Genomic DNA, 25163 nt, shown 5'->3' on the forward strand with positions numbered 1-25163 from the left:
CTTGGCAAACACTGGAACTGGTCATCCAAGTACAACTAGATGATACAATCCTATTTTTTTTCAGAGCTCATCCAGCTTTCCCACTCCGGCTTCCCCTTGTTTTAATTTCAGTCCCATTCTTTGTCTTCATATAGCATGGAATTTGCTTCTAGAAAATATGGTGGCGGCCACTAACTTGGAGAGGTTTGTGGAATGATCTTGAGAGATAGGTGGAAGAGCTGTGGTCTAGACAATGGTCAGACAAGCGGCAGCTGAGTCCACAGAAGGAATGGGGACATGGCAAACATCTCAGAAGGGACCCTCCCTAGTTTCTTGGATTGTAAAGGCAACGGGGGAGAGATGTCCTTTCAGACTTGCAAGATCCCATCAATGTAGCCTTACAATAAAGCTAGTACTTCTAGGTGTGTTTCTTGTCTGGGCTACCTTGCAAGGCTGACATAACCCTAGAAGAATTTCATAAAGGCAATTTTCATAAGCACCCCAACAGAAGTAACATGAGACAGTTATGGCAACAGAAGGTTATTTATTCTCTTTAAATCACAGGAGTTGCTATTGTTTCAGCATGAGGTCAACATGACTAGCCCACTCTGGATTCACAGCAGTTGTCACACTACATTGACTAAGAGGACTTGAGATAAAACGAGAATTCACAGTATTACTACAAGACACCTTAGCTGAAAGGATCAATATGCAAGTAGGGCATCGAGTCTGAGAAAGGCTCTGCTTCTTACAATGCAGGACAATTCTTGGGCCTCCTATCTTCCAATGCCACTTCCCAGGAGATCTGTGAGCACTTCCCTAAACTCTGTAATACAGTCTGAGCTACAAAGAGCAAAAGGTATGGTCCAGGTAGTTGAAGCCTGATAGCATAGCTTCTTCCCCACTTTGCAGGACTTCCCTGCAGCAGAATCCTGATAGACTCAGCGAAAATGGGTTTTAATAGTAGGGAGGGAAGGGAGAATGACCTGTAGACCTTCAGCTGTAGTGTTCCCTTGTACTACTTGGAATGAGTATCAGCTATTTATTTCTTTAGTTCCTTCGCTCTTTGTTAGGTGCCATGTACAACTCTGTACCTAGTTCTAGGAGCTTATGTGAGCCTACACCTGGGCACTCTCCAGATGCATGGACCTGAGCTCCCAGGGCATCTGGAGGGTGCTCAGGATGGGACACACTAGCCTAATATAGGTGCTGGAAGGAGGAGCAGGTCACCGTATGCTTCAACATGGTGCCTAGGAAGTCAGAAAAGTAGGGCGCCCAAGACTGCAATCCAGACTTATGGCACATTGGGGTCCCCTTTCATTTCAACACAACTGGTTTCAGAAGCACAGGCACTGGGTGGCTATGGGAAACAGAATACTGGGTGCAGAAAAAGGGACCTTTTGTCAAATCCAGCAGACACAATGCTTTTCAAGTTATCAACCATCCTGAAAAAGATTCGTACAGTCTCGCCAGTTACTCTGCAAAAGAAGGAATGATCTGCAGTGTGTGTGGTATTAAATATCTGTGACAATCAGAGATAGCAGCTTTATTACAGATTTGAGTTGTCGAATATGTGTGTATGTACTGCATACATTTATCCTTATAGAATTCATTAATACTGTCCCTCTTGGGACTCTTTGGGCTTCATCCAATGGACGCAGATGTAATTGCCAGTGACACATGTACCCAGCTTACACACATACTGCCCACTGACCTTCATTTAGCCTGACACGCTTACTTTCAGCCAGGCTTTTATTAACTGCCTCAAAGTCTTCAGTAAGCACTATGACTTCACGTCAAGGACATTCACCAAAAAATGCCAGCACAGAACAGTGGAGTTCCAATACTCATTATTTCCTTAGTCTGTGTGATAAAGAGAGCTGTCTTTGGATCACATTGGAATCTGTCTTCGGGCACATAATGTTCTCTGGATGTTATTCTCATTCCACTATTCTTTTAGAAGTCCAAGTTTTCGTAGAGCCTCCCGCCGAGCTTCTTCTGTTGATCCACGGCCGGAAAACTGTACTGTTATACCTCTGGGTTGGAGTCCTGAGGATTTGGGCAACGAGCCAGACCTCCTCCGTATATCAAGGATGAAGTCTTGCTGGGTGTGTCTGGAAAAACTCTTGGCGGTGTTTGGCTGAGCAGATGTACCATCCACAAGGTCAGTATCTGGCTTGAAAGTCATTGTTTTGGTCATGGTGGGCAATAGATTAGGATCCTTTTTCAAGATTTCATGGATGTTTCGATAGCCATTTGGTACAACATGTCCTAGTTCAGGCCCCTCATTCTTTGTGGGGGGGATTGTGAGAGGGCAGACCAGTTGGGCACGTGCCAGAGTTTTTTCAACCGGGCTTAAGTTACTCAAGGCTTCATGGGTCATTGGCTCAGAAGGTAAATCTTGTAAGGATGAGTTTCGACTGGGACCCAGAAGTTCACGCTTCTGTAGTTTCTCCTCCAACTCACTTATGAGGAAGGCTGAACCATTGACGTTGGCCAACACTTGAGCTTTGCGCTCTTGAACATTGACGGCTGCCTTGGAGATGATTTTGCTGAATTCCCGCTCGCTAGCGTTGGTGAAGCTGATGTTGCTCGGGAACCTCTGGGGCTTGGGAGCAGTTGGAGGGGGGACATATGGCTTGACATGCTCTCTACTGCACAGGGTGGAAGAAGCAGGGACACTCCTTCTCTCACTGGTGTTCCGTTCCTTTGGAGAAGGAAGAGAGGAAGAACTGCCTTCTGTCTCCTGCTCAGATATTTTCTGAGCAATCAGAAGAGGAGTGGGGATCGAACGAAGGAGTTTTGGATGTGCTACATCAGGCTGAACAGGATACATCTCCCAGACTGGCAATGGGGGTGCTGAAGGCAGTGTAGGTTGAGCAGAAACTGGATTAACACGGACATCTTCCCTTGATGGTTCAACATCCTCCAGCTTTGGCTTATCCAGTTTCCAAGTTTTTTCCGGTGCTAGGAAGAAAAAGAAAGGAAGCCGTTAGATCTTCTTTACAAGTTATGCGGAATGGTCTAGTTGCAAAAAAGAGAGATGCCCAGTATTTTACAAATAACAGATTAATACCATTCTAAAATTCATCCCAAAATGCTTCCTGGATTTCTTTTAAAGCATCCCTATGATTTTACTCAAATCTGCAACTGAACTGGTTCTATGTCCTTTTCTGAAAAGGGAGTTCTGGGCAAACAGGGGAATGGGGTGTCATGTATTAAGTCTACCCAAGATTTGTGTACTCAGCTTTATTTCCCTTCATGACACGATTATCTGTAGCAAAAAATGAAAACCTGAGGTCACAGACTTCAGTCTTCCAAGTCCTTGCTGTAGCCCCAAGACATCTCCAGATGTTTCCAGATTGCCATTTTTAATATCGTAAAACGAATGAAATGCATAAGAAATAATCAAACTTGCCCCACTTAATTTTAATTAAGCTTCAATTTAAAGCAAAGAAAAGGTTGGGTTTGTCTTAGCCAGATCTGCTTTGGGGAATGCACTCCAGAATCAGTGGTATTCATAACAAACCGCAACAATGTCAAAATGATGATAGATGTGCCGTGAGTTTATCACAAAAAGGCTTCACATGCAGTTGCATGATGGTGTCCGACGCAAGTACATAAGTTGGGCCCTTTGTGCTATGACCCAAGATACACATGTTTTCATTTGCTTTCTTATTCCTTTAGATTCCTATGCCCAGAGTACCATGAAAAGTACAAACATCAACCCTCACCATGAAGATCATTGGGAAACCCTATTCCTTGGAAGACAACCTGTTTAGTTTCCAGAACACAAAGTCACATTACCTGGTTCTGTGTTGTTCTCTGGTGCTGACGGGACCAAGTCTATGATATCTTCAGACCCTGAATGGCTGGATGTGTTTTCTTCCACCAACTTTGGAGAATGGCAGAAGACACCACTGTCATGCAAGGCTTGCTCTTCCAAGTCCTCTTCCAAGGAATCAATAGTTTCTTCAAAAAAAAGTAGGACATCTTTTTCTTCATGAGTTAGATTCTTCAAGCGTTCGTCTTCATCCTAAGATTTAACCACAAATGCAAACTCAGATGTTATATAAGAAAATGTTAAGGCACACTTTTCAAATGAATTTGGATTTTAAAAACATTTTTAATGAAGCAACAATCTTTAACTAGAAATCAGAAATCAAAGATTACCAAAAAATAAAATAAAAAAGCATGATAAGAGTAAGAACAGAAACACATGCAAAGAGATATTTAAATCTGAGAAACAGGTGCAGAGTGTTAAGCACCCATATGCTATATTGCCACCCAGAAGTAAACTATTAGATATTACTCTGTTTGATAGAGTTCAAAACTGGTGACCAAATTTGAAAAGCGCATCTCTCACTTGAAGGATTCTTCAGGACTCTTTCTTGTGTTTAACCAGTGCTGTTCCCCACACTTTTAAGTATTATTGATCCAAGGAGAGTCATACTTTAGTTTTCTAGTGTTTTGCTATAGAGAATTTGGCAATTAACTTATGTTTTTTACCTTGTAACTTATGTCACAAGATTTGGTAAGTCCTGGACTTACAGGCAAAAATCAAAGCTGTTTTTGAACAAAACATCTAAAGTAGGCAATATCCAAATAATTCAACGATCAGACACGTTATCACTTTCAAAAAGACTGAGCAAAGGAGACAAAATCAATCTGATGTTTGAACCAAAGTGATCATCCCAGATTCAGTAGCTTCTCCCCCTTCCAAGAGAATAGCAGCAAAACCCACAACTTATGCAAAGTGCAACCAAGAGCTTCAGGGGAGAAATGGACTTGATTGGATGAAAATTGCAGCTGTGTGCTGGAAATCTCTGGAGTCTCTAGGCACAACACAAGGAATCCTTGAGAAAAATATTAAGCAGCTAAAACAATACTACCTCTTCACACAGGAGGGAGACAGGAACAAACTGGGAGGAACTCCAAATACTCCAGAAATAAAAGAAGCCACGGGATGCTTGGTTCAGGGACTATGCGTAATGATATGTGGGGATGACCTTGGGAGACAGGTGGAGGAGCCACAGAGTAGACAATGGTCATGTAACGCGTCAGCTGAGTCCACAGAAGGAATGGGGACCTGGCAAACATCTCAGAAGGGACCCTCCCTAGTTTTTTGGACTGTAAAGGCCAGGGGGGAGAGAGGTACTTTCAGACTGCAAGATTCTGATAATGTAACCTTACAACGAAGTAGAGCTAGTACTTCTGGGTATGCTTCCTGTCTGGACTACCTCACAAGGCTGACATCATGGGATGCTCTGCTCAGGAATCTGATCCTAGGTCTCCCTGGTCCTAGTCCAACACATTAATCACTACACTTCACTGGTTCTAACATACTTAGATCTTCAATCTATGGAGATCCATTCTTTCTCCACTACATGCTTAGTCCAGAGTGTTTCATAAGTTCTTCCGAATATAAACCTGTGAGTGAAGGATATCCACCTTTCAACCATCTTCTTTGAGACACTATCCATGGCATTTACAGCAGTCTAAGAGCCCCTCGTTCAAATCCAAGGTGAGGAAACAAAACGAAATCCAGCTGGCATCAGTATAGCTTTTTAAAAAGCCTTCCCTGAGTGATATCAGGCCAGTGTAAAAAAAAAAAAAAAAAAAGCCGAACATTTTATTTATTTAATTAATTTGTAATGTTGAAATTAATAGAATGCCAAAGTCATAAAATAGTAAGAAAACTTTAGAATTAAGTAGGGTGGATGCTAAGCAAGCAGAAAGCAAGGTAAGTGTTCCTCAAATTCCTAATGTGCTCACTTGTCTCCAAAAATGGATTGTCTATACTTGCTATACAGGTAGTCCTCGCTTAACCACCCTAATTGGGTCTGGCATTTCCATTGCTAAGCGAAGTGGCCACTTAGCGACAGCAGTTCGGTTGTGGTCGTTAAGCAAAGACCATGCTGTCATTAGGCGAGGACCTTATTGTTCTCCTGCCCTGCCACACTCACTTCTGCTTCAACTCCCCCCACCCACCTATCTCCCCCCATCTCTGCCCCTTTGGCCGCCCCGTATGCTGCCACTGCCTACTCCTTCCGCCCTCAGCTGAACTTTGCCGTCTTCTTCCTCCCGCTGCTGCTGAGGTGTGCCTGGCTGAGGAGGCTGCTGGCCCTTTGCGAGGCCTTTGTGCAGCCATGTGAGGCGTCTCTGAGGCCTCTGTGAAGTGTGAGGCCTCACGAGGCTTCATGGAGGCCTCACAAAGGGCCAGCAGCTGCCTCAGCCGGGCGCGCCTCATCAGCAGCAGGAGGAAGAAGATGGCGAAGGTTAGCTGGGGCTGGCAGGGGGCGGCAGGGGTAGGCAGCAGCAACAGCAGCAGGGTGGCCAAAAGGCCAGAGATGGGGAGGGACAGGCAGGTGGGGAGAAGGGCATGCTGTGATCATAAATGCAGGCAGACTGCCAAGCACCCGAATTTTGATCATGTGACCGTGGGGGCGTTGCAATGGCTGTAACTTCGAGGACCGCCTGTAACTACCGTCTAGCACTGTCATAACTTTGAACAGTTGCTAAACAAATGGTCATTAAGTGAGGACTACCTGTAACGTCTTTATTCTAACCTATGCTGAATGGAACAGTATTTGGAACACTGTGAATGTCTGCGGACTCTGCATCTCAAAAAGAACACTGAAAAACCAATAAAGTAACAAGGGGCCGGGACAACCTCCTTCTGAAGAAAAGGGAGTTTCCTGCATACTGTGTTTGGAACTTTTCAGCTCAGCTCAGGAAAAAGAAGCGTGAGACGGAAGATGGTGAGGCACATAAAATCATGCAAGTAATCAAGGGAAGGACTAAGGAGAGATTTGCCTTTCCCTCATACAAGAACCGGGGTCATCAAATCAACCTGAATGGAGGAAGATTCAAGACAGACCAAAGCAGGTTCTTTCATCTATAGAGATTGTGGTAGTCATCCCCTTGGATGACTTCAGAAAAGGTGCAGACAAATTTCATGCAAGGTAAACCCATCGAGGGATAGTGGTACCAACGTCAACTTAATACTTCTCAACACATTTGGATTTGCACACAAGCCAGACCAGGCTAAAACAAGGGTGGATCCTTGATGATTCAACATTTCATGGGACCTGTTGACTTTTCACATTGTGTGAGCCAGGCCATCCTGTTAAGCCATAACTGGGTTTGGTTACTGGGTTTAGGGTGCCATGCAAAGATGTCGACTGAAGTGGCACGAAAGTGATAGGAAATTAAATAAATGAGTAAACGCTGGTGGTGCTCATTTCTGTCGGTGGGCTTCCCAGAAGGATTTGCTTGATTATTATGGGATTAAAAGGATTGATTAGGTTGGCGTCTGGTCTAAGTTTTCTTAAGAGAACTTAAATAATCTTCTCATTCTAGCTTTTCTGTGTACGCTCAAGTTCTTTTTCTAGTCTATCCGGCAATTCTGATTTCCCCCAAACTAGCTATGCTCCAGAACTTCAACTCCCAGAAGTCCCCAGCCATCATATCATGGCCATTCGACTCATTCTGAAGGCAGAAGACGCTATATTTGGAAGGTGCACAAATTGTGAAAGATTAATTTGGCCTCATACTAGAGGCCCCCCATTTGCTGCTACTGAAAGGAAACTGCAATAAATCTGAATTTGTACTGTAGGTTTGAGGTGGGAGGGGGAGAGAAGGCAACTTCTCTCACATCTCTCAGTCAAATTACTGGAACAATTTCTCACCAGAAATCACTTAATCCCTGTTGAAACAGTACACCATGCAACTTGCTAGGTGCAGAGCACCATTATATTGTTTCCACCCACCTAAATGCTGCCTTAAAATGCAAATAAAGTCCTTAACACAGTTTACCCAAACACAACATCCAGAGAACAGCTTAATTATAGAATTACAAGACTGGGAGAACCAGCTTGGCAGCAGGCAGCTTTCATTTGGCAGTAGCTATATGAGACAAAGGGCCCAGAAGTGACCAACGCATCGCTATACAAACCAAGCAAAGACTTAAAAGTTGTTTTAAGATGCTAGGACTGCAAGAACAGCGGGCAGAATAAACCTGCAAAGGAAGAGAATAGAACCAGTAGAAGACAAGAAGGCAGATGCAGAGAGTCTAGAACCGCCTCCTGTTTTGCAAAAGTACGAGGGTGATGCTGATAGCCTAGAACCACCCATTTTGGAGAAGAATGGGGAAGAGGCACAGCCTAGAACCACCCGTTTTGGATGAAGGGGCAGATACAGATGGCCCGGAACCACACCTGTTTTGAGATGGGTGGAGCAGATCCAGAAAGCCTAAATGATACTTGTTTTACAGAAGAATGCAGATGATGCTGACAGCCTAGAACCCTGTTTTACAGAGGAATGGGGACAATATTCAGCCTAGAACCACCCGTCTTCCAGATGAACAGGCAAGCAACTTCATTATCTTTGCTCTCCCCAGGCAAAATGTGGAGGAGAAATGAGCAGGAGAAAAAAGCCACGGGTCAAACGTGACACCCATGGGCTGCTGTAGATCAGATAGTTCAGCTTTGAAACCTGGTGTGTAGCATGGCGGACAAAATGATCTGCTTGTTTTTTATCACCCTGTCTGTCTGCAGCCCAAAACAACCACATCTGGCTTGGGTGCTCAGTGCCCACATGCTAATTAGGCAAGTAGAAGCATGACCCAGCCCTCTTTATGTCAATTAATGCAGTCATCTGAAACACCAAAAACTGAAGAGTAATTAGGCACCACAGATCAAGTAAGGAAGCTGGGTGATACAACAGTAGAGCAATTTGTGTAGCTTGAAGCAATATCCTCACCCTTCTGAGTCCACGGTGAAGGATGAGACAGGCATGAGGATGCAGCTAAGCCAATAAGTAAATGCAGACACAGAAAATCAGCTCTGCTTTGACGTCGGATGTTTTTGCTCAACCCACCAGGATGGCTTCCACGCACAAAGAATTCTTCTTGGAGAAGCCGCTTTTCGCCTTGTGAAGTCTCACATTACGTGAAAAGTGCTCCAGCCATGTCGAGGGACACGTTGTGCTAGTTTTGCATTACTCCTAATGTTGCAATGGCTTGCTTATTAGTCACACGAAAAATTGCAGTTCAGTGTCAACTTTTGGAAGGGCTTTAAGAATGCATCTGAGACCTTTTTGAATGCATTGAATGCAATCAGTGATTGTATGCAGGGCCTTCTAGTCCAGGAATGATTGTAACTGGTGCCCAAGATGAAATTGTGCAAGGCCCTTTTAGCCACATCTGCCACTTCTGGCAGGAACTGTGAGTTCAAGAAGTCTCCACACGATCTCCAGGCACTGGGATAGCACCTGACTGCATTTCCTGTTCTGCCTGAAGTCCAGATATACAGCTGGATATATCAGCACACTGGTGACATCTGACCCCATGTCAATAATTATGCTCGCATCTTGGAAAATTTGTAATCCCCCAAATTTAAAAGTATGAAGGGGTTGATGTGACTGAATAGACATACTGAAGGACAGAAGAAGCTTCTCTTCTTCAAAGGAGGCCATCCACAAGAACTCATTCCTTGTTCAAGGACTACAATCCAACAGTAACACATTCTAGCATTATAATATGAAATAAAAGTTAAAAGGTTCTTCTGTCTCCAGATACTTACCAGTGTTGAGTATTTTCGTCTTGGGCAACTTTTTCCACTCTCAAGATGATGGGTTTTTTCAACATTTCCAAACTGAACCTCAGGAGGAATTTCATATCGCATCCCTGAGAAGTCTGACATCATGTTTCTTGGCATCCCAGCTACGTCCTCAAAGTGCGTGCTTTTCCTGTAAGGAAGTCTCTTTCTCACACGATGCAGAGCACTTATGAATCTCAAGCGGAGATTTTTGATTTTTTTCCCCCAGCAACTCTGCAAAAAAAGAATAAGGAGAAAAGGAAGAGGAGAGAAAGGTCATTGAATTGAAAACAAAACTTCCAACATTTATTGCTCTGAAATGAAATTATGAATGATTTCAATAGAGTATTGTGAGTCACACAGATCAACAGATTGTATTTCCTTCCCCTCTGGATCCTTTTCCATCCGATTCAATTCACAGACGTAGAAATCAAACAATTGGTTCCCTGAAGGTTTTTTGTTAATAATTGTGCTCTGCAGACAACCCTCATCCACCCAGATTCAGTCAGAAATACTGTTTATTAGTAATGCATTTCTACTTACCTCATTAGACACTTGAAGCATTCAATGAATATAAACATATTAATTATATAACTTGCTCAGAAGGCAAAGATGGAGTATATTATAGAACGGAAGTTGTTGATTTGAACTTCCTGCCAGTAAAATAGCAGGCAGGAGAACTAATGACCAAGTTTCAATAATTTGTAAAGATTGATTTATTACAGATTAGAGAACATGAATGGCATGTCAAAACCAAGATACAAGTGGAAGAATGAGGTGTTAGTACCAGGGTGTCTTCCAGGGATGGGGTCAAAAAAGCCAGGATGTTAGTCACAATCACATGATCAAAGTCTCACCCCTTTAGCACATTCAAAACAGAGAAGTCTTCAATTGTGCAGTTATGGGCGCCCTCTTCACTTTTTTGACTGCTCTTCTCCAGATACTGTTGGTTAGCCCACATTGGATCCTCTGACTAGTGCACGTTTGTACCCTAAGAAGCAATGGTTCTCTGCTATTTGTGGTGTTCCCCTAATCAGGATCTGGCTTCCAAAAGCTTACTTCAACTGAAAAAGCCTAATAGGTAAAGTAGAACAAGTAACTAATCCAGCTGACTTTGGCTGATCTCAAAAAGCTAAGCAGAAGTGGATTTGGTTAATATCTGAATGGAAGACCACCAGCAAAGGTTGGACTACTGTAACATGCTCTATATGGGGCTGCCTTTGGAGGTAACTTGGAAGCTGGTACAGACTACAGTGCTGGTGGGGCAACTGTGCCAGTGCAGAACAACATCATTCCTAAAGTTGTTGCACTGGTTCCCAGAATCTGATCTGTATATCTAGAAGGGTTTGGTTCAGAGTCTTCTCTAATGGGGGACAGGATACAAGACAAGCCTTCTCGGTGGTAGCCCCCACCCTCTGCAGTAATCTCCCCAGAGGTCCACATGGCTTCTGTTAGGCAAATACCCAAAATCAATATCACTGCAGTGGGACTTCAGCTCTGCTGGATTATGGATTGCCATCCGAGGGGTCTTTGCTGATATAATTATTTCTGTTGGTTTTTCTTGGATATTTATAACTCTTATTAGTTGGATTTTGGGGCAGACTATAATTGAGGGAAAGGGAAGAGGAAGGAAGGCAGCCCAAGGCTGTAGGCTATGACAGAAAATAAAAATCTATCCTGAGACAGTTTGGGGAGGGTTATCTTTTGATCAATAAATGTGTCTGTGAAGTTATCAGGAGTTGAACTTGACTGGAAGGATACTTTATGGTTACCATAAACTATTAAATTCACATACATGTAGAGCAGTTCCACTATACTGGGGAGGGGAACCTCTAGAAGCAGCAAGAAATACTTTGAATTGCAGAGTTAAAATGTATTAATTTGGCCCAGTAAGGCTTAGAAGTATCCACCATTTTTGATCCAATGTCCTAACAAGAAACCAGCCCGGTGAAAAACAGTTCCATGGGGTAAGTCCTCCACCCTTTGTTTCTGCTAGGGAAGATCCTTCGCAAGGCAATGTTCCTCCTTGATTGTCTCTCATGCTCCAATCTAAGTCAGTTGGGCTTCTTGTTTCCATGCCCCTAAACATACCAGTCTTCCTCTTTCCCAGGTTTGTGAATTTTTGGTTGAAGTCTGCTTGTACCTCATCTGCAGACAGCAGGGAAGACATGTCAACTGCTGCTTTTCACCTTCTTTCATCCTGTTCTACTGCCTTTTGCTCAGACAGGCAGGTTCCTGTTCTCCCCCAAAGCAAACTATGCAATTCAGCTACACTACGGTTTCATCACATCCATCTCTCCCTTTTAGCGAAAATCCATTTTGGAGGAGCAGGAAAGCTGGGGCCTATAACTTTCAATGTACCTTTGAAGGACAATATCTATCAGAATAGTATATGTAATCATTTATTTTTTTATTTTTGAGAAGGGAAAAAAAACCCACATAGAAAGTATTTTAACAAAAAAGTGAAAGAACAAAGAAAAAAATGTTAATATAATAACAGTAAACAATTACAATTCTATATATACTTATCTAATGCAAATGTTATTCAAGTATGTATTTATTTCTAATACATTTATATGACTATCATTTTTTAAAATTCACTGTATTTTGTATAAATGAGTCCCATATTTCATTACAGGTAGTCCAAGCTTAACAACCATTCGTTTAGTGACCATTTGAAGTTACAAAAGTGCTAAAAAAATGACTTGTGAATGGTGCCCAAAGTTATGACTGTCCTAGCAACCCCATGGTCATGTGATCATGATCCGGGCACTTGGCATCCAGCTCACACGACAGTTGCAGCATCCTGGGGTCATGTGATTGCCATTTGCAACCTTCCCAGCTGGCTTCCAGCAAGCAAAATCAATGGGGAAATGTGTGATTTGCTTAGTGACTGCGTGATTTGCTTAATAACCACAGTGATTCACTTAATGACTGCATGATTTGCTTAATGACTGCTGCAAAAAGGTTGTAAAATTGGATCCAATTCACTTAATAACCGCCCTGCTTAATAACCAATTTTTCGGTCCCTATTATGGTTGTTAAGCAAGGATTACATATATACTTGTCCATACAAAGTCTATGTCTATAGGCAATCCACTCATAAGTAGCAAGTGCAATCAGGTCTTCAATCTATTGAATAAATGGGGCCATACATTTATCTTTCCAATGCTGTAATATCAGTCTTTTGGCCATAGTAAGGTCATGGAGAATCCATTTATGTTGTCCAGTTGTCAAGTCCCATGTACTAGGCATATAGTTCAAAAGAATATTATCCTCTGAAAATTTTAGCTTTTGTTCATATTCATATAGTCCACTACTTTCTCCCAAAACTTGGTAAGTTTAGGACATTGTAGAAACATGCGTTTTAAAAGAAGCATTATCCTTATTACTTCTCCAACAAAATGCTGTTTTTGACAATCCTTTTCTACACAAACGTAACGGAGTCCACTAAATTCTAAATATTATTTTTTTGTTGTACAAGTCGTAATTTGAGTTCCATTGACACTCGTCCTACAGAAATTAAAACACTTTCCCATTGTCTAGACAATATAGGAACCTCTAATTCTTTATTCTGTATACATAATCTTACCATCCCTCCAGTATGGATCTTTTGTATTTTGGTGAGCGTGCCAGCAGAGAGGATTCACAAGCCTTAGCATCTTGTTCAATCACGTGGCCAAAGTTACAGTGGGCTTTTCTTTTAACTCAGTATCTGAACTAAATATCCTCCAGATATTTGCATTCCAGAACTTTATAACCTCCAAGTGCAAAATGCAATCTTCTGCAGCATCATTAGTTCTGGGTGTGTGCGGTAACACGCCCAACAGCACTGAAGCTTCAACTCTCATATAATGAAGTGTGTTGCTACATGAAAGCCAATGTAAAATGAATCCACGGGAAGACCGGAAGGATGGTCTTCTCCTGGATTATGGAATGCTTTATAATCTTCTGCAGAGCGCCTTCTCTACAGGAGATCATCTTCCTTGCTGTCACACCTAGACTTGCAGCTTCTTTACTTTGCTTGTTCTTCAAGTTTCAAAGTTCCTGTTTTGTTTTTTTTTAGCAAGCGTTTGACCTGTTGAACTCCTTGATTTCAATCTCTCAGCACATAAATTCATTAATGTGTCAACTCTGCCTCCTCTTATATCAACTATTTCTTGATTTATTGCATTTTATGGCATGGCTCTTTAGGATGGCAATGGATGCTTCAAAGAAAGTCATGACATATTGTAATTCCATGTGAAATGTGGCACTCCCTCCCCCACAAACTGGGTTCACACATGACGCTGCCATAAAACCACGGTTTGTGGAACAAAACTGAGTTTTATGTCATATTTCTTTCCATCACTCTGAAACTTCCCTGGCTGCCCTCGTTTCCCAATCCGAAAAAAGAGTAAAACTTGGGAAGGGTTCCCACCTGATGTATGTATGTGTTAGATTTATATCCTGCCTTTCATTCAGGAGCTCAAGGCAACGTACGCAGCATTCCTTCCTTCCATCTCCCCCCCACAACAACCTTGTAAGATAGGTTGGGCTGCAAGAGAGTGATTGGCTCAAAGCCAGCCTGAGAAGGCTGAGGGTGGACTTGAACCTCAGTCTTCTTAGTCCAGCACCTTCGCTATTACACTATCCCGGCCTTCTGCTGAGACTTTCGTGATGCATCAGACTCGAATGAATGAATGAATGAATGAACGACAGGTAGGTAGCTTTTTTTTGAATCAGAAGTGGCTAACATGTCATGAGATTTCTTGTGACAATACAACACTTAGGAAAATTGGCTAACTTTCAAAGCTTTGCCTATTTTTATATTTTTAATGTTTTTTTAGGGTTTAGGCATCCTTTAGAAGTCTTGATGGAGCGAGGGTGCCCATGGGCACTGTTTCCAACCTAAGGTCTACTCTGGTGGATGTGGTGGAGACCTTCCATTGTTTTCAGAGAGGGCTTTCCCCCTCCCTTCATGGAAACGTCGGAGAGCAAAGTTAGAATTTTTTGCCTGCAAGGATGGTGCTGTTCCACTGAACTATGATTCCTCCCTGATTAACTTAGCAATGCAAGAACTGATTCCATATTAGCCTTTTATTTCTTTATTTTCCAGCATTTGTATGCTGCCTATTCACATGACTTCTGGTGGCTTACATTATGTAAAGCTAAAACATCCATAAAAACATTTCGTCATAAATGAAAATGATTAAATAAAAATCAATGTCAGTTCCATTATGTAGGATTTTTACCACTTTTCTAAGGACATCAGGGTGGGGGCACATCTGACTTCAAGAGGTATGACATTTCAGAGAGAGGAAGCTGATACTGAGAATGTTGTTCTTCAGGTTCCAACTGCCCAATCTCTCTCAGGATTAACCAGAGTATTCCTTTTCTGATATACCACATATGATGGACAGAATTTCTCTGGAGAAGACATCCCCACAGGTAGCAAAGGCCCAAATCATATTGGATTTTATAGGTGACCACCATCACCTTCAATTAGGCCTGGGAGTCTACTGGCAATCAGTGTCACTTTCAAAAAGGAGTGTAATTCTGCTGAATTGGATGGCACTGATCAGCTGGCAAGCAGCAGCGTTCTAGGCCAGCTTCAGCTTCTGTCTTCAAGGGCACCCCCACATAAAGTGAATTTCAGTAGTCTAACTGAGAGATGACAAGGGCCTGAGTTACCATCTTCCACACCTCCCATTCCAGGAAAGGGCACAACTGGCAGATGCACCAAAGTTGGCCAAATGCTTTCCAGACATGGCTTCCACCAGTGGGTATTAGGAGTCCAGAAGAACCTCAGGACCACACATCTGGTCCTTCAGTTCGATTTACTTGGGAAAAACTATCAGCAGTGTCCACTTTAGAGAGGGGAGGGCCCATGCTTGACAGTGCTACTTTTCATTGGCTGCACTGGTTCTTTGAAGTGGCCTCCCAGTAAACATCCAGTTGGCTTCTACCAGTTCTTCAAGGTCAGTTGGTCAGGAAACCGAGTCCACAAGTAATACTGGAACTCTATTTTATGGACATGGGATCTAGTAACAGAATTCTGAAATTCTGACCATGTTTTCCCTCCCTTCCTCCCTCTTATACGAAAGAGAGTCAAGGCACAACTAGTCTGAGTTTCTTTCTAACATTTCTGTCCTGGGCTTAAATGTTTTGCTAACTGAGATTGTACAGTTTCTCCAGCGTCATCTCTGTGGCTCTCTAGCGCCTGACTGCCTTCTGGAAATGGCTCAAAACAAGAGCTTTTCTGGAGGGTGTTCGGGCCCATCTTGGTCTGCTTATAGCTTGGTTTGGTTAATTTAACTTTATATCTGTTGCCGTTCCTCTGTGGACCTTTTATTTGTATACTTTTGGTTTACTGTATAGTGTTTTTTATGTATCTGATCTCTAAACTGCCAAGAGTCCTTAGGGATTTGGCCGTTTATAAATGTAATTAATAATCATAATCATAACTGCCATTTTGCCTTTTTGACACTTCTCCCCCGGCCCCACAGAGATCTGTGAGTCTACTTGGGCGGGTTGTGTAGTGGCTATGCAATAAAACAATTACACATATCACCAGACCCTTCATTATTTTTATTCAAGCCAGTTTACTACTGTGGGACTGGCACCTCCCTCTGACCTGGGCTTGGCCATTCCTACACTATGAACCCAACCCATGTCCCAGACAGTCTGTTTTGCCCTTAAAGCACAAAAGCAGGGAAGTGTCGAAAGAGGAAAGAACCAGGCACTTGCCATCTCTTTCTTGACTGACATGCATATGAATCCAGTGTTGTGGTTCACACGCAAAGAACATCACTCCAGACTAAACAGCAGGCTGTCGGAAGTTCTCCTCTTGACATTTAATCATATGAAAAATTAAAGTTATTGACAACAGGGCTTACACAGTGGGTACCCAGAAAGCTATTATGGAGGTATAAGATCTCTCTCCAGAATTCCCCACTGCTCAGGTTAAAGAGGAAGAGCTCAGCCATGTCATTGCATCTCAATTTAGAACTGGCCACAGTCCAACATGTCACCTGTGGTGGTTTTGCCTCATGCAAGCAATTGCTTTTTCCAGAAGATATTTGTTTAATGCCTCAGCAGTACCTGGCAGTAGAAAACTCAACTTGTCTAAGTTTAGAAGGTAAGCTGAGTTTAACTTGGAGAGGAGACTACCAGGTGATTCCATGGCTGGAGGCTTAGCCTGGAAAGCTGAAAATCATCACAGAAGAAGTCAATAGCAAATCATTTCTATATCATTGCCAAAAAACCGCATGGATGTGTCCACCAAGTTGTCTCCTTAAAGGAGAATTTGCCTTTCCTATGGCAGAGGGCAACATCTAGCTGACCTTTGCTGATTCTGAAAAAGCTACACAGGGCCATGAAAGACCACCAGGATATCCCAGGGCTGTAGGCTAGACTAGGAAGTCAAAAGACTTTCCAGAAGCAGGCAGTGGCAAAACTGGATGTGTCCAAGAAGTCATCAAGGACATAAGAACAACATGAGCCCTGCTCGGCTGGATCAAATCTGTGGCCCATCTGGGATCTGGTGGGAGTCTGTTCTCACAATGACCAAGCAACTGCACAGGGAAGCACATTAGCCTCCCAGCAGATGGCCTTCAGAGGCAGTCCCACTGTCATCAAGGCTAACAGCCACTGATCTCCATGACTTCCATAAATGAGTTTCACTCCAAGAAGATTTTTTCTTTTTACTTTAACTTTAAAGCATATGCAGTGTTTTCAACTATAACAAGCTTCCTGTGTAAGCAATGATCCACAACAGCTATGAATATTTTACATCAGGTCATGCTCAGCTACAATATGATTATCATGCTGTGTGTGCCCAACCAACTCGGGCTTGTTAAACAGACCTTTGATAAACAAGCATCCGTATTTTCTTGAGCATGACGATGGCTTGTTAGAATTCTGCATTTAAACTTCAAACCCCAGTTTGAAACAGGTCCAATGTGCTTCCTGGGATGGTGGGAAATTGTACCCTTAGAGCTTCGTGAATAAAAGCTATCCGATTTAAGCGCCATCCAAAGCCTGAACAAATGGTACTAAGCCACTTTTTAACCAGAGTTTATTTCAAGAAACTGCAGTTGGGCAAAGTGAAAATCTAACCAGCCATCTCCTAGCATTGCACAAAGAGGAAACTCAACCTATATGGAAGTGGAAAATCAAAATAGAAGTCTGCTCTATTTGTAGTTAATTAATGGCTCCCAACTAGAGACAGGAGTGTACCTAAGAGGAAATAAATGCACAAGAGATAAGAGCCGCAGATAGATAAGGGGTTGATTTCTGTATGCTGATTTCTCGCTGGTTGATTGCAACACTTGGGGATGACTTGCAGATTTGAAATAGGCCTTCGCGAATCTTAAGTCACCAATAAACCCAGCATTTCTAGGGCAGTCAGCTACAACAGAACATTTCTCAAGGATTTCAGGTGTTGCTGTAATTGGGGAATAAGGGAAGCAGCACCTCATTAAAAAAGACAAATACGAAAACTGAACAAGAAGGAGCTAACGAATAGACATTTCCTACCAAAGAATGGATTTAATCTAAAGTGGATTTCTAGGACAAGGTGCCTTTGATGCTCTTGAGATTTCTATCTCAGCGGCCAATGAAGTATTCTATCACGGCGTTGCTGTTTACGGTGATTTTAACTCTCATTAGCCGCCCAGAGTCACGGATTTGAGATGAGCGGTCATATAAATGGAAAGAAATAGAAACTGAGATAAATAAACACGGTGTTCTTTAAATATAACGGACCATTATTCTGACCAATACAAATGTCTACCTTAAGCCCCAAGGCCAGCCAGAAACAAAAGACACTTGCCATCCAGGAAACAAAGGGCAGAGCAGGCTCTTGGATTCAAGCCACGCTTTGGACCTCAATACTCAAGTGAGGCAGAAGGGGGTTGCAGAAGGAGCCTTGGAAAAGACAAGAACCATCTTTTCCAAGGCTCCTTCTGCAACCCCCTTCCCCAAACGGGGCCAGGTCCCCTCTATTTTGTAGGAAAAGGGGCAATCTTGCACCCTTTCCTCTGACTTCAGTTGCCCAAACCCCAAGAAATGCTGCCTTGCTAAAATAGTTTACCCAAAGCAGTGTTGTCCAAACTTGGGCACTTTAAGATGAGTGGACTTCAACTCCCAAAATTCCCCAGCCAGCATCGCTGGCTGGGGAATTCTGGGAGTTGAAGTCCACTCATCTTAAAGTGCCCAAGTTTGGACAACACTGACCCAAAGTAAACAAGCTACTTGCAAGAGACCTTGGTGTACCAGAGTTCAGAAATGACCTGTTTGGTCACTCTGACAGCTATTGCATGAAACATAAGGGGGAGGAGGTAGGGAAGGATTTCAGTCTGCTCCACCTAAAATATAATCCCCCACTTATTCATTGATTAGAGGGAAGCCTCCTTGAGATCTTCACAAACAGGAAGGAAGGAAGGAAGGAAGGAAGGAAGGAAGGAAGGAAGGAAGGAAGGAAGGAAGGAAGGAAGGAAGGAAGGAAGGATACCCATGTTTAGCTCACATAGGTGGATTTTCACAGGGCATATAGGCAAACTCCTAGCTTCAACCTGGAGTAATCAATACGGTACTCAAGGCACGAATGGGTGCTAGGAAACATCCCTTGGTGTCTCCTCTGTCTGGCTTTTTAAATTAATTATTATTATTTATTAAACAAGAATAAGTAATATTAATTATTAACATTGATAAAATCAGTTAAAAAGAGGGAATCCGGCAAGTTGCGTATAGAGCAGAGCAGCTTCTCACAGGGAAACAGAGGCACCGGCCAGTTGTTCAGATAAATCTAGCTGCATGATGGCCATCTTGTGAACAAGTCCCCAGCCACAGCAATCATTTTATAAGAGTGACCACTACAATATATAGGCTGAGGTTTCAGAATGTTCCCCCCACCCTAGCTAAAAAAAAATCTGAGGATCCCTGGCTTCCTCAGGATGGCGAATTCCCACAAAGATATTAAGGTTATTGGTGGACTAGCAGCTCTTCCTCTCATTGTAACCCACCTCATGGAATATCATGGGGGATGAGAGAGAAACATTTCATGGAGGATCTCAAGCTCCTTGGAGAAAGGGAATACAGATCTCCACAGAAGAAAGATCTAGATGTTAACAACCTCTTTTTCTACTTTGAATTTGGGATTTTTCATTGTCAAGATCCATCGCTTCATCCCTTCTGCCTAGTTTACAAGAGGATGCATTGCAAACTTCCCAATTGCTATGAATGATATTTACTGCTATTCTACTCATTTAACACTGCTCTCTTGACCAGGATTGGCATTAGCAACCCAAATGTACTATAATTTCGCTTGATTCCCAACAACGGCCTTTGCTGTGGTTTTTAAACCACAGTCCTCTGTAGTCATAACTGAGAAGACATAATACAGCAACAAAATTATGGACTTTGTGGTTTGACAGCTGACTCCAAAATAACATTTTAAAGTCACAGGATAGCCCCCACCCCAAGGTTTAACATCCACCTCTGTCATGCCAGAGACATGAACAGTATGTTAATTGTAGGTGAACCACAAGCTTGGGTAATATTTTTGGAAGCCACCAATGCAAATTTTTATGTCAAATTAACTGCCCACCATACTTTGAGTTGACACCAAGCAGTGTGACAGGAAACAAGTGGGAACCTGCAATTTTAGTACTTCCTAAGCTGATGGCTTTTAGATGAGCTGGAATGACATTTCCCAGAATTCCAGGGAACCTTTGCATTCTGGGAGTTGCTGTCTTAACACATCTGAAGAGGTACCTGGTTGGGAAACACTGAGCCACCTTACTAGTTACATGATATTTTCCTCCTACTCTCCATAGTTATTCTGGGTTTCTTTCCTTCATAGAAATATATTTCAAGAATGTCTTTGCAGCAGATATGCAAATATATATGTAAAGGAGTTTCTGAAACACATTCCTGTGAAGGGTAGGCCCTGTTCTGCATGTATATACAGAAGCATGCTTGGAAAAAAGGTCTACCTAGGGATGGTGAAGCTAAGTCTCTCCAGATGATGTTGAACTCTAACTCCTAGCATTTTCCCCTGTTTGCCATGCTGGTTGGAGCTCCAGAAGGTCCACACTGCTAAGATCTCCTAGAAGCACATCGATATCTACAACTGCCTTCCTTCAGTTTGCTAGTCAAAGCTCCAGGGACCCAGGATCAAAGGTTTCCTGGGCTGGATCACTGGTCCAAAACATGACTGAAGAACTGATTCCAGGAGAGGTTGGGCTTCCAAAATTCACCTGTATTTTAAAGCTCAATGGTAGATGGTTCAAAGGACCCTGAAACCCCTTCAGGTACAATGCAGATGGACAATGGTCAGTTCTCTGTCTCAAAGAAGAGCCTATTATATATTTGAGGGATTATATTCAAAGTCTGTCTCAGCTGATGGTAGCCCCTGGACAACCCAATCTGGGCTTGGAAGCTAAGCAAGATTGGGCTTGGCTAATACTTGGATGGGAGACTACCATGAACCGCAGGCTTGACAGGGTAGTTGAAAACAACATCCCCAAAGAAAGGGTTGGCAAATCATTACTATCTTGCTGCTAAGAAAACCATAGTGATGGGTCCACTAAATCACCACGAGTTGAGCCTGCCCTGAAGGGAAGTTTACTCTTTAACTATACAGTGCTAAACAGGCCTCTATAACTAAGTGTTCATCAACCAACTTGTGACAGAGTGAAAGCTGAATAGGGCTGAGGGGGAAAGATTGGCCCAAGGCCCAAGGTCACCCACCTGCCTTCTGTGCCTAGAGGAGGATTAGAACCTGGGTCTTCTTGCTCCTAGTTTAGCACCTTTCCCACTATGCCACCCTGGCGCATGGGCTGAGAGACAAGCACCAGCCCAAAGTTCCCCAGGGAGTTTGTAGTCCAGTATTTTTCAAACTTGGCAACTTGAAGATGTGGACTGCAACTCCTAGAATTCCCCAGCCAGCATGTGGGGATGTGTGGATTTCAATTCTGGGAGTTTAAATCCACCCATCTTAAAGCATGCTGGCTGGGGAATTCTGGGAGTTGAAGTCCCCCATCTTTAAGTTACCAAGTTTGAAAAACACTGTTCTAGTCCAATACTTTTACCACCACACTGTACTGGTCCTCTGAAACTTTATTTATTCATTTAAAAAATGTGCTATTTTCCAAAGTTGTCCATGCGGGCAGGGAACTCCAGCACCTAAAGCCAAAGTCATCGAAGAGCACTCGGATGGGAGAAGTTGGTCAATCCAAATAAAGAATGAGCAAATTAAGGAGGTTCTTCCCTCCAAGAAGGTTGGCGCAAGGCGGGTGACCAAAGAGAAAGAACACACCGAGACATCCAGAAGATCGAGGAGACGGGTAGCAGAAGCAGAAGGAAGGATGGTTCATTGGACAAAATGGGCAATGTATTTATAGAGCCAAGCCCCAAGAAGGGAGCTCCTTGGAATCCCGTCCACAGTACACTGATTTCCATCAGACACGTGCTCATCAAAGTGCTCCCCGTGGAACGAGGTGGAATTTTATTGTTAGAAGCCTGAACTAAAGCACATCCTAATGAAATTTTCTTTTAAGATGTTGCAGAATTGCACGACGGGGAGTCATCTAAAATACCGCTATCCGTTTTGCTTTCCAGAACACAGTAAACTATCTGGTTACCTAATTTAACTATTAGAGAGGAAAAAGAACTGTTAAAGACGGAAAGAAAACAGGGGAGAATTACCAATGAAAAGGATTGTTATCTTGGACCAACCCTTCCCCTCCCACTTTGCAAATAAAAGCCTATCTCGGAGAAGGACACTTACACAATAAAAGCACCTGGAAGCACCTAGCCCCCGCATGATGGTGTGCCTGTCCAACACACAATTCTACAGATCAAGTTCAAACTCCAAGCACCTTTTCCCATAATTGTTGGGAGGGATTAAAATGGATTGCACACAATTTAAAATACTGTCGTGTCATGTATTTGGCCTGGTAGCAAGTACCACCCATAGAGGTTCATGAATGAAAGACATCATACTCAAGTTGATTCGGAGTGAGTGTACAGGTAACATCTGTTGGTCCTTCCTTAACCCAAGCATTATTTCTCTGGAATTGTGCACGAACGCAGCTTCCTTTAGGAGATGCTAATGGATGCAGTGCAACTGCCCTGATTTATTCCAAATCAGCTTCTCCCTGTCAAATCCAGCTCTTCTCAGCAAAAATTAAAGAAGATTTTTAGTCAGCAACTCGAAGGCCAGAAGACCGGGATGACACATTGTAAGTAACCTACTTTTTAAAAATGGCTTGCTGAATAAGGCATAGTGGTCTGAGTTCATACATTGGGCTAAATCATGAGCCACGTGACTAGGTTCACCCAACATCTTAAGCCAAAATCGAGCTACAAGCTTAAGCGTGCGATGGGCACAGCCGAGGGACGGGAAAGCTTTTCCCATGACACGATCAGGTTCATACCTCACACTAAGCCATAAGGTGGTCTGCTGGATTTGGGGTTCGTCTGATGTGTCCACCCGATCGTGGTGGTTTGTGGAACATGATTCAGGGTCTGGCACAACGGACACAAGTCCTCGCATTGCTGAAGCAAAGCGTCTCCAACCTTGGGCTGTGCCAAAAGGAAGGGGGTCTGAATCCGAACTGAGGATCAGTTTTCTGTGACTGGAGCACTGAAGCTGCCTTCACGGAGGGGGGCCAGGGCGGTTTGGGACTGAGATAAACAGGAGCCACGCAGCAAATTGGTCCGATCCCTCAATCGGGGCTGCCAAATTGCACTTTTTAGCCCTGAATTTGGAGACAAGGCATTCAAGGATTTCTCCCTCGTGGTCTTAGTCCACGTTCCTCCCTCTTACAGAGAAATGCAAGAAGCAGAGTAGGAAAAAAAGAATCTCAGGACGGCTGAAAGAGACGAAGGGAAGATACGCCACAGGTCTCTCGTCTCTGAATTCAACGTTTTTTAAACGGTGTGAGAAAGAACCGCCTGGGTTTCCACCTTATCACAACACGAGCCTTGCCCAGGTGTGCCAGGCCTTTACGCCCTCCATCCTGCAACTCGGGGAGGGAAACGATCCAGCCAATGCCACTTACATTTTCTTCTACAACTGCCTCTGATACTGTAATCGCTCAATACATTTTTTTTTAAAAGAATAGTTTCAAATCTTTTGAAAGCCAAACAGGAATCCAAAAGGAGTAAAAGAAAAGGCCAACAGATTCAGCATTTTCAGCGGCATGGATAAGGTTGCAGACTTCTGAACTACACAGGGATCTTCTTTAGGCAGCCGGCTTGGAAGGCAATCGGAAGCTAGCAAGGTCTCAGCTCTAGCCAACCCTGCCTGCCTCAGAAGCTAAGCAGGAGCAGGTCTGATTAGTATTTGGAAGGGGGACTACCTGAGGACATCAGCTTTGTAGGCTGGGCAGGGAAATAGAAAAACATTCCAGACCGGTGACAAGACAAGCTGCTTCCATGTTCTTTATCAAGAAAACTGCATGGATTTGTTTATTTATCCACCAGGAGTCAAACTGAGGTTGTATTTACCTTTTAAAGCCACCTCTTCGGTTTGCAGCAGCAGCGTCTCCTCTCAATCCTCTTGGAATCTTATTGGCAAGGCTGGGAAAAATAATTCCTAGATATTTAACCTCACTTTCAGAAAAAGAAAAGAAGAAAAAAAAAAAGCAAAGCGTCTAAATTCCTGGCACCTGAATTTTTCCTAGCCCTGCCTTGCAGACTCTTTCCTCAATCAGCACAGTGACTTACTGTTGCATTCCTCGCACCCGTTATAAAGATGCCACTGTAGAAGCAAAACTGAACATTATATATCGGATTGGGAGTTGCCAGAATTTTATTTTTTTTTTAAGAAGGGAGAAAGATCCCAGGAGTGCCAAGTCTGCAAACCCTCACTAACCCAGAAGTAAATGCCACAAACCAACACCTTTCTGAGAACACACGGAAAAGGTTGCGCACCAGCCTTGAATTCATGCAACTCCCTTAACACAGAGTCGAAGAAGAGGAGGTCTGGTAGCCCAGCATACTTGGAAAACCAAAATGGAGAATTCTGTATCAATGGCCCAGAAAGGAATTGGCATTTTTGATGAAAGAAATGCACAATGTTTAAAGAAGCAGCAGAGAGAGAGAGAGAGAGAGAGAGAGAGGGGAGGAAAACAGGAGATGAAAAAAAAGAAAGGAACAGGAAAAAAGAGAAAATAATTTCCTGCAAACATTTGATGAAATAAGGTGTAGCTCACAGAAGCTCAGAGGATAATAAATCTGTTAATATATATTCAATACAATAAAAGTATAAAAAATTAAAAGAAAAATAAGAAAAAGTAAAAGAAAGAAAACATAGAATTTTGACTTCCGCCCTTCTTTCTATCGAGTAATTGCCATCTTACTCTTTTCCATCCTTCTTTGACTCCTTTAATCCCCAAATCCATAAATCATCAATTCAGTCTTTTCTTCTTTCAGCAAAAAGTCCAACTAAGGCTTCCAGTCTTTTAAAAAAGTCTTCATCATTTTTTCCCCTGACTAAAGGGGTCAGCTTTGCCCTTTCGGCGAGCTCTGTCAATGTTATAATCCAATCTTCCCCTCTCGGTATTTCATTATTCTTCCACCTCTGTGCATACT

General features: G+C 43.0%; 1 protein-coding gene across 2 annotated transcripts in view; it reads right to left on the reverse strand.

Annotated features, from left to right (window-relative positions):
* Window positions 1-484: 484 nt before the first annotated feature.
* PROSER2 (proline and serine rich 2) overlaps window positions 485-25163 on the reverse strand; it is a 28860-nt gene continuing 4181 nt past the window's right edge. For both annotated transcript variants that reach the window (XM_025166170.2, XM_025166171.2), the window contains exons 2-4: window positions 9564-9812; window positions 3787-4015; window positions 485-2946 (exon numbers count right to left, since the gene is read on the reverse strand). In XM_025166170.2, the coding sequence (XP_025021938.1) occupies window positions 1928-2946; window positions 3787-4015; window positions 9564-9698 (1383 nt within the window). In that variant the 5' untranslated portion in view covers window positions 9699-9812 and the 3' untranslated portion in view covers window positions 485-1927. The remainder of the gene's footprint in view (window positions 2947-3786; window positions 4016-9563; window positions 9813-25163) is intronic.

The sequence above is a fragment of the Python bivittatus genome, unplaced genomic scaffold (genome assembly GCF_059951505.1).
Source record: "Python bivittatus isolate LINGU-HERP-01145 unplaced genomic scaffold, Pbiv_v1 ctg000330_np1212, whole genome shotgun sequence".
Classification (NCBI taxonomy): Eukaryota; Metazoa; Chordata; class Lepidosauria; order Squamata; family Pythonidae; genus Python; species Python bivittatus.